The sequence below is a fragment of the Lipotes vexillifer genome, unplaced genomic scaffold (assembly GCF_000442215.2).
Source record: "Lipotes vexillifer unplaced genomic scaffold, Lipotes_vexillifer_v1.1 scaffold230, whole genome shotgun sequence".
Classification (NCBI taxonomy): Eukaryota; Metazoa; Chordata; class Mammalia; order Artiodactyla; family Lipotidae; genus Lipotes; species Lipotes vexillifer.
In genome coordinates this window covers 4594068-4610664 of record NW_006775143.1, presented here as the reverse complement: position 1 = coordinate 4610664, position 16597 = coordinate 4594068, and the positions used below count along the sequence as shown (strand labels likewise).

Sequence of the window (16597 nt, the reverse complement as noted above, 5' to 3'; positions counted from 1 at the left end):
AGAGGATGCCCTGTTTATGCTACTCCCCCTGAAGGAGGGACCCTAAAAGTGAGGGAGTGGGTCCCGTAGGGTCCCATTGGCCACTGTCCACAAACCTGGTGGCTTAAAACATCAGAAAGGCCTTCCCTCGCAGTTCTGGAGGCTGGAAGTGTGCTATAGACTAGAAATCCAAGTGTTGGCAGGGCCACGATCCCTCCGATGCCTCTAGGAGAGGTTCCTTACTCTGTCCTGAGGTGCCAGGCGGTCCCTGGCTAGCAGGGCAGCACCTCAGTCTCGGCCACTGCAGTCACATGATGCTCTCCCTGTGTGTCTCTAATCCCATCTATTTTTAAGGACACCAGTCATATTGGATGAGGGCCCACCCTAATGACCTCATCTTAACTTGATTACATCTGCAGAGACCCTATTTCCAAATAAGGCTGCCTTCACAGGTAATGGGGAAGCATATCTTTTGGGGGGACACAATTCAACCAATAACACACAGGGAGGAGGTATACTGAGGTTAACATGAGAGCCTCTTTTTTTTTTTTTTTTAACTTGGTAAAATACACATAACATAAAACTGACCGTTAATGACATTTAGTACCTTCAAGATGTTACGCAACCATCACCACTGTCTACTTCCAGAACATTTTCATCATTTCAAAAGGAAACTCCGTACCCAAGAAGCCATCACTCCCTATTTCCGCCTGCTCATACCCCTGGAAAACCAGTAATCTGCTTTGTGTCGATGGCTTTGCCTACTGTGGATATTTCATATAAATGGAATCATACAATGTATGACCTTTTGTGAATGACTGCTTTCATTTAGCATAATGTTTTCAAGGTTCATCCTTATAGCATGGATCAATACTGCATTCTTTTTTATGACTAAATAGTATTTCATTTTATGGATAAACCAGATCTTGTTTACTCATCCTTCCGTTCATGACATGTGGGTTGTTTCCATCTTTTGGTGGTTAAGGATAGTGCTTCAATAGGAACAATTCTTACCTGTGAGATTCTTGAAAGAGGCCCCAACAATACCTGCTTTGGAAGTAGTGAGTGAGAATCTGGGAGACAGAGTTAACCAGAGTTAGTGAATAAATATACAAGACGTCCAGATAAATTTGAATTTCGGATAAACAACAAATATGTTTTTAGCATAAGTATGTCCCGTTCAATATTTGGGACATACTTAATACCTGCTGGACCTGAAACCCATATCTCCTGACTCTTGGTTCAGAGTACTTTCTTCCTTAGTTTGTTCCTCCTCCCTGGGACACTGGAGAAATCAGAACTTTTCCACCCTTCTCATCTAAGAGAAAGAAGAAATCACAAGCAGTTGCGCCCCGTTTTAAAAACGTGTTGTCGGGCTTCCCTGGTGGCGCAGTGGTTAAGAATCCGCCTGCCAGTGCAGGGGACATGGGTTCGAGCCCTGGTCCGAGAAGATCCCACATGCCGCAGAGCAACTAAGCCCGTGTGCCACAACTGCTGAGCCCGTGCTCTAGAGCCCGCAAGCCACAACTACTGAAGCCCGCGCGCTTAGAGCCCGTGCTGCGCAGCAAGAGAAGCCACCGCAATGAGAAGCCCGTGCACCACAACGAAGAGTAGACCCCGCTCGCCTCAACTAGAGAAAGCCCGTGCGCAGCAACGAAGACCCAACGCGGCCAAAAAATAAATTAATTAATTTTAAGAAAAAGCTAGCTGTAAGTTTCTAGGTCTTCAGTCCACAGGCAACTGGGTCTTCTCTACCCTCCCCACACTGACACCTACCCCAGACAGTGAGCCCTGGGAGCCGCTGCCCTGCGGTGGCTCCAGACTTCCACCCATGGAGCCCAAGATTCATGGTCTGGAAGAGCTTGGAGATTCCCATGCCTCCAAGTCCACCCTCCTGTTTGACAAAGGTAGCAACTGAAGTCCGCCGAAGTACCCGAGGTCACCTGGTGAGGCCAAGGCAAAGCTGTGATTCAACCCCAAGACTGCTGACGGCAGTGTTATGTGCATGAGGCCAGTGGTCCTCAGTGTGGCGCCCTGGGATTACCAGCACAAGCAGCACCAGGGGCTGGTGAGCAGCACAAAATTTTCGATCCCTTCCCAAACCGACTGAATCACAAACCCCGAGGGGCCCTGCAATCTGTGTTTAACAAGCCTCCCTGAAGACTCTAGTACAAACTCAAGTACCAAGAATCATGACCCTGCACTATTTCCTTAATCTGGAAAATGACTTTCCGACACTGAAGAAAAAAAAAGCAGCAACTTGGAAATGAGATGAGAATGTTCTTTTCATTTCTTTGACTGACAGTTAATCAAAAATGAAATTGAGGCAGCATGGCCCATTTCCTGAATCATTTCCTGAGGTCTGCCGGGTATCACCACAGCCAAGGAGTTTGCCCAGCTGTTCCATCATGCTTCCCGTTTTGCAGAGGGGAAAAGGTCAATCACTTTAATGTCTGTTTTCCCCATAGGAAGCTCTGTGAGGGAAGGAGATGTAGCTTGTTCTCTGCTGTAGCCGCAGAGCACAGCGTGTCGAAGGCACTGGATCTCGTGGAAGGACTCCCCGCAAGAACTCCCACTTTTAGTTCCTTGACACGTGTTTATCAGCGGCACCTTCCTTTTGTCAAGCCATGTGTGGGCACTGGAGTTATGATGGATCTGAGAGCTTGTCTGAGGGGCTCTGAGTCTGGCAGAGGCAGCTAGAGAGGCTGGACCTTGTGTGGTTAAGGGTTAGGAAACAAGGGAGCAGGAGACCAAGTGTGGGGTTAGGGAAGCAAAAAGGGGGCACCACAGAGCCCAGTGTCAGCTTGGGGAGGATAGTCAGGAGGTGACACTATAATCAAGGTCCCAGAGAAACAGAACCAATGCGATGTGTGTGTATGTGAGCATGTGTGCGTGCATGCCTGTGTGTGTGTGTGTGTGTGTGTGTGTGTGTGTGTGTGTGTGTAAGAGGTTTATTATAAGGAGTTGGCTCACGTGATTATGATGGCTGATGAGTTCCAAGATTTGCAGGGTGAACTGGCGAGCTCCAGACCCAGGAGAGCAGATGGTGTAGTTCCAATCCAAAGGCTGGCAGGCTCAGGACCCAGGAATGACCAATGTTTCAGTTCATGTCCAAAGGCAGGAAAAGACTGATACCCATCTCAAGCAGTCAGGCCAGAGCAATTCTCTCTTACTCGGCCTTTTGATTCTATTCAGGCCCTCAGTAGATTAGATGCAGCTCACCCACACGCCCACGTGCGAGAGGGCTATCTGCTTTGCTCAGTCTCTACCCATTCAAATGTTCATCTCCAAAACACCCTCACTGACACAGCCAGAACGTTGAGCCAAATATCTGGGTACCCCATGGCTCAGTTAAGTCAACATAAAATTAACCATCAGGGGCTTCCCTGGCGGCGCAGTGGTTGAGAGTCCGCCTGCCGATGTCGGGGACACGGGTTCGTGCCCTGTTCTGGAACAGTGGTTTCTATTTTGGAGTAATGCTTCAATGGGGCACAGAAAAAGACAATTGAGCTGTTGTTCATACTTTATTTTCTAGTAAGAATAAGAGAGAAGTTAGTACCTTAAACTGGATAGGGAGTAGGTATCTTCACGGTTCATAAGTTGTGCAGCCATAAGTTTATATGAGAAGCAGACCTGACAAGTATTTTCAGTCAAAACACTACCATGTATAAAAAAAAAAAAAAAAAATTTACCATCAGAAGCCAAGGCTGAGAGAGAATGAATAGAGGTTAGCCAGATGGGGAAGAGCACCTGCCAAGGCCTGGAAATAAAGGTAGCACCACATATCTGGGGAGCAGTAAGTAGTTCAAAATGGTGCCACAGCGTCAGGGGAAGCCTGGAGTACTGGGCTGGGAATAGGACAAGCCACAGGTTTGCACAGAAGAGCAGGGTTTGCATTGACCAGGTTAAGTTTGTGCTGTGATGGGGCACTGGCGTGGAGCCGTGCGGGGGCAGCTGGCTGAGCTGGGAGGACAGGAAAGAGGTCTGTGCACCATTTGGGGCGCTGGAGAGTCAGCAGCTTTGACGACATGGAAGGTGAGAGTCAGGAAGAAGGGCCAGAGGGGAAGGGGAAGAGGGGCTATGTTAGAACCATGCTGCTCAGCAGTCTCAGTCCGGTCTCCATTCCAGGAGGCCTCTGTGACCTGGCTGGGGAAGCCACTGAAGCTGGGCCAGCTCATTCCCAGCAAGGGTAAGTGGGAGGAATTTGTCAGGGACACAAGGCAGCTCTTCCCCACCTGGCAGCCCCACAGTTCCCAATCTCCCGTTTCACAACCCAGTGTCCAGAAACAGCCACGGTGGACTTCCAGGGGAAACCCCAGGCCTGTGTTCGCTCTGTCCACAGTGAAGCAAGCCCCAGCCAGGGACAGTCACATCTCATGATGACCAGCAGCCTGTTGCTGGGAAAGTGAGAGAGGGATGGGCAAGAAGGGGTGAGGCTGGCAGGTGGATTCTGGTCTCAGCTTCCTGACTGTGACATGGCCTTGAGTGGGTCATTCTCTCTCTCTGGGCCTCAGTTTTTCTCCCAGGAAAATGGGAGTGACATGTCCTTCCCTGCTTTCCAACCACAGACCAGGCCATTGTTCCATAATAGTTGGATGAACTGGGTGAAATTGAATGATATTCAACTGCTTTCTGACCTATAAAATCCACAGCTTCACAGACTCATAGACGTAGAGAACAGACTTCTGGCTGCCAAGGGGTCGGAGGGAGGGAGAGGGTGGACGGGGATTTTGGGGTTGGTAGATGCAAACTGTTACATTTAGAAGGGATAAACAACAAGGTCCTAATATATAGCACAGGGAACTATAGTCAATATCCTGTGATAAACCATAATGGAAAAGAATATTAAAAAAGAATGTCTGTACGTGTATAGCTGAGTCACTCTGCTGCACAGCAGAGATGGGCACAACTTGTAAATCAACTTCAATGAAAATAAATAAATAAATAATTTAAAATCCACAGTTTCATATGGTTCAACCCTTAATAGCACCTTTCAAAATAATAGTGGCTGCAATTTCTTGCACACTTCCCATGATTATGACTATAATCCGTAGTCATCTCATGCACAACCCTCAGGGGCAAGCTTTGTCACCCTGGATCTTCCGATGGGGGAACTAAAGTCCAAAGAGGTTACATAAGTTGCCCAAGATCACAAAACAGGATGTGAATTTGAGCAAACATTTTTTGGTATTTCCTCAGCCCAGACATAAAGTTCCTAATTTGGACTGTTTGCTCCGCCCGTGTATTTTTGTGGTTGCTCACGTAGATAAGACCACGAATTAGTTGTCAGACACAGAGCTTAGCCCTGGCCTTGTATAAAATGGCCAGAAATCTGTATAAAGTGGTTTTCTCAGGAAGTGAATCATTTCAAAATGGTGCGTTTCCCTAATTATAGAAACCTCATCTTTTCACCCTGTCACCTTACCCTTCTGGGCCACTGGTTTTCTCAAGTATCTAATGGAGAAAATATCCTATTTTCCTGAATCTAATATAGACATAGCTTTGCATTTTGATGTCTTTAGAAGTAGGATGTAACCTGCAGTCACCGAAGTATTTATATAATGCAGGAATCTGTCTTTCCTTGTCATTAAACAGATGGTGATGGTTATTATAATAGAAGGACCCTTAGAAGCAAGTTTGTTTCATCTGATATTTAGTTCGTCTAAATGTGAACTGATTGACTATGCATAACAATCCAGTGAAGTGGAGTTTATTATTATTATCCACATTTTACAAGTAGGGAAATTGAGGCACAGAGAAGTTAGGTAACTTGCCCAAGGTCACACAGCAAGCGGTAGAACCAGGACAACTCTCTACCAGCATCGTACACTGCGCTGATCGCTTTTCTATCTCTTTCCTGCCAAACTTCTCTTGACATTGTGCCAGGGACAGATAGGCAGGCTGGGGAGGGCTGCCCAAGACTTCAATTCATGGAGGTACTAAGGCATCCTTAAAATGTAAGAAGATAGAGGAAATTGTACTGTGTCAGGGTGAGTGCTGGGTGTGCTTGGAGAGACTGCTTGGCTATAGCCTCTTGGGAGGAGACTGAGAAGCCCCTCCAGGGGCAGCCTGAGGCTGAGGGCGGTGAGGACCACTCACTCCTTCCCAGGGGAGGCACCCCCCTTCTCACTGTGAGGGGAAACTTGCATTTCTCTCTCCTCTGCTCACTAGACTTCGGGCCACCAAGTGTGTGGATTTTCTCCGACACCGAGTGGTTCTCTGACTCTCCAGACACCAGCTGAGTGTCCTACGCTTCAGTTCAGTTCTGACACTGTTACTGAGCCAAACTTGGGTCTACTTGCCCCACATGCAGCAAAGCCAATCTACTGACACCGGGTTGTGGTGAAGCAAAGTCCAGCGTTTATTGCAGGTGCCAAGCAAGGAGAATGGGCACCTCATGCTCAGAAGACTGGAACTTCCCAGTGACTTTCAGGCAAGGGTTTTAAAAGAAAGTGTTAGGGGAGAGGGTCTTAGGATGTATGATCAGCTCGTGGACCTTCTTCTGATTGGTTGATGGTGAGGTAACAGGGGGATGTTTCAGGAATCTCTATCATCAGCCTTCTGGTTCCAATTAGTTTGGGGTCTACATGCTTGTGGTCAGCATGTAGTCCCCATCCTCCACCTGGGTGCAGGTCTTAGTTTCTGCAGAAGCACTCAAAGATATGTATCAGATTGTTATCTACATCCCTTCAGGAGGACTGCTTGAGCCTCCTCTTTGGAACTCGGGGAAGGCTTAGGAAGATCCTTCATTTCAGCAAGCAAGAAACAGGGGACAGGGCTTCCCTGGTGGTGCAGTGGTTAAGAATCCGCCTGCCAATGCAGGGGACATGGGTTCGAGCCCTGGTCCGGGAAGATCCCACATGACGTGGAGCAACTAAGCCCGTGCGCCACAACTACTGAGCCTGCGCTCTAGAGCCCGCGAGCCACAACTATTGAGCCCAAGTGCTGCAACTACTGAAGCCTCGCACCCAGAGCCCGTGTTCTGCAACAAGAGAAGCCACTGCAATGAGAAGCCTGTGCATCGCAACGAAGAGTAGCCCCCGCTCGCCACAACTAGAGAAAGCCCACGCACAGCAACGAAGATCCAGTGCAGCCATAAACAAACAAACAAACAAACAAACAAACAAATAAATATTAAAGGAAAAAAAGAAACAGGGGCCATGAAGAGGCTTTTGTACCCAGGAAGACCCTGCAGGGTCCTGCTCAGTTTCAGTCTCCCCTTTTCTTTGTTACTCCTCAATCCCAAGGGGAACAGGGGCTGCACAAGAAAGGAAATAAAATTTTGGATAGAGAGATTAATCATAAACTCAGTAAAGAAACTCGGTTTTAGGGGCACGCGGTTTCAGCGCTAACCAGAGTTGAGTTAGCATCAGGTCCTGCAGATTAAGGGCTCAGTCCCACAAGACTGTTCCCATTTCAGATGCCAATCACAAATCCAGGTTGTCACCTGTGCTTCTTTCTGACTGACTAGTTGTAAATCAGAGGTTCCTACAACCCTCTCTTTGGGTTTGGCCATTTACTAGAACAGCTCACAGAACTCAGGAGAATCGTTTACTTACTAGATTACCAGTTTAGTATAAAAGGATACAACTCAGGAATAGTCAGATAGCAGAGATGCATAGGGCAAGGTATGTGGGAAAGGGCATGGAGCATCCACACCCTCTTTGGATTGCAGCTAAAATAGAAATGAAGTTTTTCTTCTCCTGAGAACAAGGAAAGTAAAGGCAACAGAGAAGAAACATAAACGGGCCTGAAAGAGTTAATCACTCCTAGCTTTACTTTAACTGTTACTAATCTGTAGTATCTGTAACTAGATCTGTCCTTCACAAAGCTAGCCTCTATGTGAATTATATCCTGCACAAATCACTTCCTAACTCTCTGTGTGAATTATGTCCTGCATAAATCACTCCCTAACTCTCTCTGTGAATTCTAGTGTTTATTCTCCCTACTCACTCTTGTAGCAAATCACCCCTTGTAGCTGTTTGCATTTCAGAAAGAAGGTCACAGGCTGATAACCCAGAGACAAACGGTTACCCGATTGCCTGACGCCAGCGGTGATTGTTTTGAAATAATGCAAGAAGGATGCAAGACCTTCACCATTTTGATCCTTATCACTCACTTCGGACTGTGAACTCCACCTGTAAGAACCCCTGTAATTCCCCAGGAGCGGGGGCACAGTTCTTGAGGCACTAGCCTGCTGTTTTCCCCTTTTGCCTGGCAAAGGAATAAAGCCATCTCTCTTACCTTCCAAAATCTCTGTCTCGGTATTTCTGTTCGGCATCGGCGCACAGAGAGTCGAGATTCTGGCAACAGGATTGGCCACCTATTCAGCACCTCCACACGTTCCTCAACCTGGAAGCTCTCCAAATCCCATCATTTAGCTCTTTACTGAAAGCAGCATTACGTGAGCATGGTTGATTAACTCACTGGTCATCATCAGTGACCAAGTCAATCTCCAGCACCAGTTCCTTTCCCAGAGGTGAGGGGGTGGGGCTGATAGTTCCAACCCTCTAATCACAAAGTTGGTTCCCCTGGTAACCAGCTCCCAACCTGAGTCTATCCAGGAACCCCCACCCGAGAGACATCTTATTAGCATACAAAAAGACAAGTATCACTATGGAGAGCCCAAGAGTTTTATGAGCTGTGTGCCAGGAAAGGGAGGTAGAGACCAAGTATATATTTTGTATTACAGTAAGTCCCCTACATATAAATGAGTTCCGTTCCAAGAGCATGTTCGTTAAGTTCCATTTATTCGTAAGTCCACAAAGTTAGCCCAGGTACCCAACTAACACAATCGGCTATATAGTACTGTACTGTAATCGGCTTATAATACTTTTCACACGAATAATACATAAAAAACAAACAAAAAAATAAAGAAAACACTTTTAATCTTACAGTATGGTACCTTGAAAAGTACAGTAGTACAGTACAACAGCTGGCATCCAGGGGCTGGCATCGAGTGAACAGGCAAGGAGAGTTACTGACTGGAGGAGGGAGAGGGGGTGGGAGATGGTAGAGCTGAAGGATCGTCAGCAACAGGAGGCAGAGGGCGAGCTGCAGTTTCACTCACGCCTGACACGGACTGAACGCATGCTCGCATCTTTGAAAGTTCGCAACTTGAAAGTTCGTATGTAGGGGACTTAGACTTACTGTATATTGCACTCACTGTCTGTGGTTTTGCTTCAAGGGGCATGCAGGTTAGGCCAGAGCTGAATTGCTCCAGGTAAAAGAAAGGCGGAGTCCTGCTCCTTACTGGCCCTCCCTGTTCACCCTTCCCCAACACAGGCAACCCTAGCATTTCTTCGCACGAACAAAGGAAGGCCCAAAGACCATTGGTCTAAATACCTAAACGTTATAAATCAAAAGTTTTTAAATAAAGCTGACTCTTTACAACTTAAGTTTTGGAAATTTAATCAATGGCTTAAATCTTGTTCCAAAATTTTATAAAGCTCTAAATTATTCACAATGCTAGCATTCAACCTCTAGCTGCTGATATCAAGAATCAGATTCATGCCTAATGTGTGTTCCATCTACCTACACGTGAATTTAACAGGAATACGAATGATTTCATATTGCAAAATATCTCTCAGCTGCCATGTGCAACTCTTGCAAATACTGCCTATTTCTAAATCAGGAGGGCCTCCCCAAATACACGTTGCAAAAAAACCAAAAAATGGATTCTCAGTACTATTGGGAAGCAAGAGCTAATGTGGCAAGAACTTACTGCCTTTATGCTGAGAGGGAAGAATGAGAAAGCTGTCTTTTCTCTTTCTGTTGTTGAACCCAAGTTCGTATGCCCCACGCACAGTGAGGCCAAACTGAAATGTCAGAGTCTGGAGCAGGGAAAGGTTTACTAATCGAGGAGGTGTCAACACAGAAGATGGGAGACCTAGACTTGTCTCAAATCCATCTCGTTAGCTGGCTGGGGCACAAGGTTTTTAAAGGCAAGGAGGGTAAATGAGAGAGGGTTGTTTTTGTTTTTTTTTTCCCTTACATCTTTATTGGAGTATAATTGCTTTACAATGGTGTGTTAGTTTCTGCTTTATAACAAAGTGAATCAGTTATACATATACATATGTCCCCATATGTCTTCCCTCTTGCGTCTACCTCCCTCCCACCCTCCCTATCCCACCCCTCTAGGTGGTCACAAAGCACCGAGCTGATCTCCCCGTGCTATGCGGCTGCTTCCCACTAGCTCGCTATTTTATGTTTGGTAGTGTATATGTGTCCATGCCACTCTCTCGCTTTGTCACAGCTTACCCTTCCCCCTCCCCGTATCCTCAAGTCCATTCTCTAGTAGGTCTGTGTCTTTATTCTTGTCTTACCCCTAGGCTCTTCATGACATTTATTTTTTCTTAAATTCCATATATATGTGTTGGCGGTTGTAGGATGCGTGATCAGCTTGTGGACCTTCTTCTGATTGGTTGGTAGTGAGGTAACAAGGGGATGTTTCAGAAATTTTTATCATCAACCTTCTGGTTCCAACTAGTTTGGGGTTTATGTGGTTGTGCTCAGGATGTAGTCACCATCCTCCACCTGGGTTGGAGTCTTAGTTTCTGCAAAACAGATCAAAGATATGCATCAGATTGTTCTCTGTTATCAACATCCCTTCAGGAGGGAGGAGGAATCCTGTGTCTCTGTAGTCCTAATGATTAACTGCTTGAGCCTGCTCTTTGGGACTCAGAGAAGGCCTAGGAGACTAAAGTCTCCCCTCCCCCATTTTGTTTTCTTTCTATAAAAAAGAAATTTGTTTTGTTTTTGTTTTTGTTTTTAACCCAGGAGGGCCCCCGCAGGGTCCTGCTCAGTTTCATTACCTCTAAGTCCACTCAAATCCTCCCTGAATTCTGAAGTGGTGTCTGTCTACTTTATCAGCAGTAGCATCACCCGCAAAGCCTCAGGACATTTGGATATAATGTCCAAATGCCTGATGTTGCAAGGATAGAGTACAAGATGGGAAGAATTTTTCCCCTGGGGTCTGAACACGGTTGGTTGTGACGAAGGATGTTTAGGGTTATGGGTCACCCTTTGCCAATACCAGGTACCAGATCCCAAGTGACAGAGGTGCTTGTGTGTTGTTGAATGAACTTTGCGTGTGTGTGTCCTTGTATGTGTGTGTCCGTGTGTGTGTGGTATGTGAGGGCCTCTAAAGCTCTGGGTTGCAGGTAGGAGGCCCAGTGGCCCAGGTCTAAAGTGGCACTGTCCCCACATGGTGTTCAGCATCTCCATAAAATCGTGTCTTGAATCTGTGCCCAGTCCCATCATCTCACACCTGGACCATACAACTGCCCAACTGCTCTACCAAGCTCTCCTCACTGTAGACAGACAGAGTGATCTTTCTAAAGAGCAAATCTGACTAGTCAACCCCCCTCCACCTCACTTAAAATTTTTCCGTTTCTCCCCAATACCCCGAGACTCCACTGCAAACTCCTCGGCCTGGCTTCCGTGCTCTGCAGCTCGGGTTCCCATCAACGTCCCCGAGCATCAGCCCCCATCACTCCGACCCCATCACAGGCTCCAGCCACGCAGAGAGCATCCTGGTCCTTCACATACCACACGCTCCCTCACCTGCACTCTTCCCTCTTGAAGAGCTCCAGTCATGTTTGCAAGACTCCAATTAGAGCAATGCAAATTCAAAACACTCACTGAGCGGGAAAAAAAAAAAAAAAAAAAAGAAGAAGAAAAGAAAAGAAAAAGAAGGGAAATTCCAATTCTGACAAGGATGTAGAGAAAGATTCATTTCTGCATTGCTAGATTGGTGCAGCATTAAAAATCGTTAGTGTTCTTTGATTTATCAGGTTTTTGTTTTCTCTATTTTGGGGGAGAGGTTTTTGAAAATCAACTTAATTGAGGTATAATTGGCTTACAGTAAAATGCACACATTTTTGGTTTCCAGTTCAAAGAATTTCACAAATATACATACGTGTGTAAACACCACCACAATGAAAATACAGAACACGGTCATCCACTTCAGAAAGTTCTCTCAGGCCCCTTGGCGGTCAAATGACAAGGCAACCACTGATCTGATTTCTACCATTATAATTCGTTTTGGCTGTTCTAGAACTTTGTATAAATGGAATCATACAGTCCGTGCACTATTGAGTCTGGCTTCTTTTGTTCAGCATAATGTTTCTGAGATGCATTCATGCTGTTACATGTATCCGTAGTTCATTCCTTTTTGTTGCTAAGTAATATTCCATTGTAAGAAAATGCCACCATTTGTTTTTCCATTTTCCTCTTGGTGGATATCTGAATTGTTTCTAGTTTGGGGGCTATTTTATTTATTTATTTATTTATTTTTATTTATTTGTGTGTGTATCGGGGGCAATTTTAAATATTGCTAAAGTCTTGCATTTTAAAGACATATGTTTTTCTTTCTCTTGAAAGAAATTGGGAGGCTCTCTGACACATATCATCAGAGGAAAAATCACAATATAAAATGATATAGACAGCTATATTTCAATAAAGCTGGAAAAAATAAAATAAAATGCTATAAATATAAAGAGAGGACATGCTCAAGGAAGTTAGAATCCAAGAAATGAATGAAAGGTTATGCATCCATTCAAATTACAACTGCTGACTATACTGACACATGAAAAAGTATTCAAAATACATGAAATGAATAAGAATACAAAATTGTAGGCTTATCATAATAGTACTTTTGGAAAGTATTTATTTATTCGAATAAAGATTTGACCCCGTCATGTAGAAATGCAAATGGACAATGGAATTATTTATGCCATGGTATACACTGAGCGTCCACTACTTGCTGGGCACTGTCTCAGGGCTGGGAACATATGGGTGAAAAGAGAGGCAAGCGCCCTGCTTGTATAGCAGTGGGTGGGGACATCGCAGCGATAATTTCCTGTTTTAGATACGGAGAGGTGGTTCAAGTAAAACATTTACTGGAAATAGACATTCAACTTGGAAGCCCCTTTCTTTTGGAAAGGTCCCTGCCTCCAGGACCAGGTTGCGGACCCTCCGGACTTTCGCTCTTTCACAGTTGTCACCACACTCAGTTGGAATTGATCCCACGTTTGCCCTCACCTCCCACCCCTAAACCCCTCCCCCGCTCATTCCCCCCTCCCCTACGCTCACCTGGGAACTCTCTAAGTTGCTTTCAGCACTTGATTTACGGCTGGGTCCTTCTCAAGCCTTGGCGCTTAGTAGGACAGGAATTGAATGAAAACAGGAGAGTTTGCTGACAGGCCCCTCTATCAATATCTAAACACATTAACTAATATCAGTCCGGCCCACATTCACCTTGGCTTTGAACGGCCAGACCTTTGGACCCTTGTAACTCCTCCAGGTCAGGAACCCAAATTAGACTTGGGGTTGCAGGCTTTACCTACAGCTGGCTTTGTGGGATGGAGGGAAGGTTTTGTGTGAGACCTTTTCAAGAGCTCACCAGATTGTGTCATAGCTTGCCTCCAGGGCCCCGCCCACAGCTACTTTAAAGGTCACTGGCACCCTCCAGCCACCAGTCTGCCTGGCTGCAGGTGCCTCGTGGTTTCAGCATGGTGCTGCCCTGGGCCCTCGCCGTCCTGAGCCTCATTCCTCTGCTGGACGCCCAGAGTCCGGCGTGCACCAACTTGACGGCGGTGGCGCCCATCACCAATGCCACCCTGGACAGGGTGAGTGCCCAAGTCCCTGAGTGCCATGGGCAGCTGCTTCCATCTCTGGGCTTCCCTTTGCCCTCCTGACGCCATCCTTTTCTATCCTGGGTCCTGGGGTGAAATTCTGACCAGCCTCTGGAGGCATTTCTTTGCAAGGTCCCTCAGCAGGGAACAATTCTGCACTGGGCAAGGAGGGGCTGCCCAGGGGTCGGCGGGGGGTGAGGGGAGATGTCTGGTCCTCCAAGTGAGCTCTTGCACGTCCACTCCTCATCTGGGGTCCCGGTCTCCTTGTTTGTAAAATGAGGGGAGAGATCTGCTGAGTCTCATCCCAGCTGACTCTCAAGGATTCAGCTCCAGCCTCCATCACCAGTTCCTGGCTTCTCCCCAGCTCTCTGGCAAGTGGTTTTATATCGGCTCGGCCTTCCGAAACCCCGAGTACAATGAGTCGGCTAGATCGATCCAGGCAGCTTTCTTTTACTTTGAGCCCAAGCACGCGGAGGACAAGATAATTCTCAGAGAGTACCAGACCACGTGAGACCCCACACACCACTTCACCCTCAGCCTCAGCTTCCGGCTTCCATTCCCAGCTGCAGAAAAACCCTGAGCGAGCCCATCTTCCCTCCCGGCCTCGGGCTTCCCGTTGATGGACTAGGCGGGGAGGGATGGGGGGCATTGACTCCAATTGCCACCTGACTCTCGGCCCTCAATGACTGAGGTGGGTGATCGTCCACTTCTTGACCATCTTCCTGCTTTTCTCCCCTCTCCTGTCTGACTGCAGTGGGAACAAGTGCATCTACAACTCCAGCTACGTGACAGTCTATCGCGAGAATGGGACCTTGTCTACATACGGTGAGGGCCAGCCCTCAGGTGGAGGGCTGCTGTGTGGAGTGGGGAGATGGTGGGTTGTCCAGCCTAAAGACGGGGGCCTGGACTAAGGCCCTGGGGGCTTTGAACACAGAGAACACGGGACAGGCCCACCTTTTATATCTCTGTGGTCCCAGTGCCTGCACACAGCAAATAATCAGTAATAACTGCCAACATTGTTGAGCTCTTACTATGTGCCAGGCACTGTTTGAAGTGCTTTACATGGATTAATCCCCTTAATACTCACAAACAACCCTAGGAGGACATTACAGTGACCAGATGAGGAAACAGAGAAATAGAGACGTCAAGTAGTTTCCCCGAGGTCACACAGCTTATAATTAGAAATAGGATCTAAACCCCAGACTGGCTCCAGTCCTACCTCTCTGTCAACTACTCCTTATCTTCGGGGAGCTAAGGGTGGGAGTCTGCGTTGGGCAGGCAGTGACTTCGCCCATTTCCCCACCATCACTGCAGAGAGGGCTCCTAGTAGGAGCACACAGATGCTGATGGAATTGAATGGACACCACTTTGCAGCCCCGAGGCTCCTGTCTGAGCTTGATTTCCTCATCTGTAAAATGGGGAGAAGGGCTCTGACAGCCATGGTCCATGTGAGGCTCCTATGATTCCACACATAGAGAGTGCTCAGTGCAGAGCCTGGCACCCAGGAGGAGCGAGTGACCAGTGGCCTAAGACAACCCCTGGTCTTCACTGGTTGGCTGTGTGGCCCTGGGCACACCCAGGTTCCTCCCCCGTGAGACAGGAACTGTTGTGCCGCCCCCGTGGTCTCATCAGAGGCTCTCTCCTCCAGAGTCGGGTAGAGAACACTTTGCTGACCTGCTGCTCACCAAGCACCCCAAGACCTTCATGCTTTCTGCCTCCTGGAATGGCAAGAAGAACGTGGGCATGTCCTTCTATGGTAGACACCTCAAACTCCCACTCTACCCAAGCCTCACCCCAGGACCACCACTACTCGGGCTGGACCCCCGGCACCCCAGCCCTCCCTGGCCTCCCACTTAGGTCCCCCATCATCCTCACCCGGCCCCCTTGCTCCATCCTGTAGCCGACAAGCCAGAGGTGACCCAGGAGCAGAAGGAACAGTTCCTTGATGCCATCAAGTGCGTAGGCATTCACGAGTCAGAAATCACGTACAGCGATGAGAAAAAGGTAAGTGCAAGGAGGACTGGGCAGTGCCCACCCTGAGGGTGGTCCCACCTTGGGGGACCACCTCAGAGGCCCAGAGACGGAAGCTGTCAGTCAAAGCTGCGCAGCGAGGCAGGATATCCTGTTTCAGCACCTGCCTCACTGCAGGGCCCCCGAGTGATGGATGAGTGCCTAGGAGGGAAAAGTCACTGGGAATCAGGGAGGACGCCTGGAGCAGGTGGGGAGGATTGTAAAGGCTAACAGGAGGGGAAGAGCATAGCCAAGGTGTGGTGAACTTGGGAAAGAGACACGCACACGGGGAATGATCATTTACAGCTGCCTGCCACACCCCCAGGCTTCTAATGCCCACGTGATGGGGAATCAGTCTTGTGGTTTTAGGTGTCACCCAAACTGCAAGTCCAGGACCACCGTCCCAGTTTTTGCTGGAACTGAGCATTATCTGTATAATCTTCTTAATACTTTCCTTTAAACCTGTGTTAAATGCAAGGCTTTACATGGTCTTGTCCTGTGCAATAATATCTGAAATCACAGAGCTGATTTAAACTGGTTACAAAAACCAAAAACTGGTTACACATTTGTGGATACATGTGAAATACTTTCATGATTATTAAAATAAAAACATCTCCATCTAGACAGATTTGTGCCACCAGAGGTCATTTCCCGTGACCACCAGTGGCACAAATAGTCCCCCGCTTTCGGGAACCCCGGGAAAAGGCGTATGAACACAGACACTGGAGTTGGTCCTGTGGCCAGCAGCCTACTGCCGCCGTCCACTGGCCGGGGGACCTCGGACAGGCCGCAGGTCACCATGAGCCTCACTCTCATCATCTTCAAAATGGTGTGAGGGGGCTTCCCCGGTGGCGCAGTGGTTGAGAGTCCGCCTGCCGATGCAGGGGACAGGGGTTCTTGCCCCGGTCCGGGAAGATCCCACATGCCGCGGAGCGGTTGTGCCCGTGAGCCATGGCCGCTAAGCCTGCGCG

At 47.7% G+C, this 16597-nt stretch overlaps 1 protein-coding gene across 1 annotated transcript in view; it reads left to right on the top strand.

The window, feature by feature from the left end:
- Positions 1-13493: 13493 nt before the first annotated feature.
- The window catches only part of ORM1 (orosomucoid 1), a 3637-nt gene continuing 533 nt past the window's right edge, over positions 13494-16597 (top strand). Inside the window, exons 1-5 of the mRNA XM_007449734.1 lie at positions 13494-13610; positions 13981-14123; positions 14371-14441; positions 15265-15372; positions 15517-15620. Of these exons, the coding sequence (XP_007449796.1) occupies positions 13494-13610; positions 13981-14123; positions 14371-14441; positions 15265-15372; positions 15517-15620 (543 nt within the window). The remainder of the gene's footprint in view (positions 13611-13980; positions 14124-14370; positions 14442-15264; positions 15373-15516; positions 15621-16597) is intronic.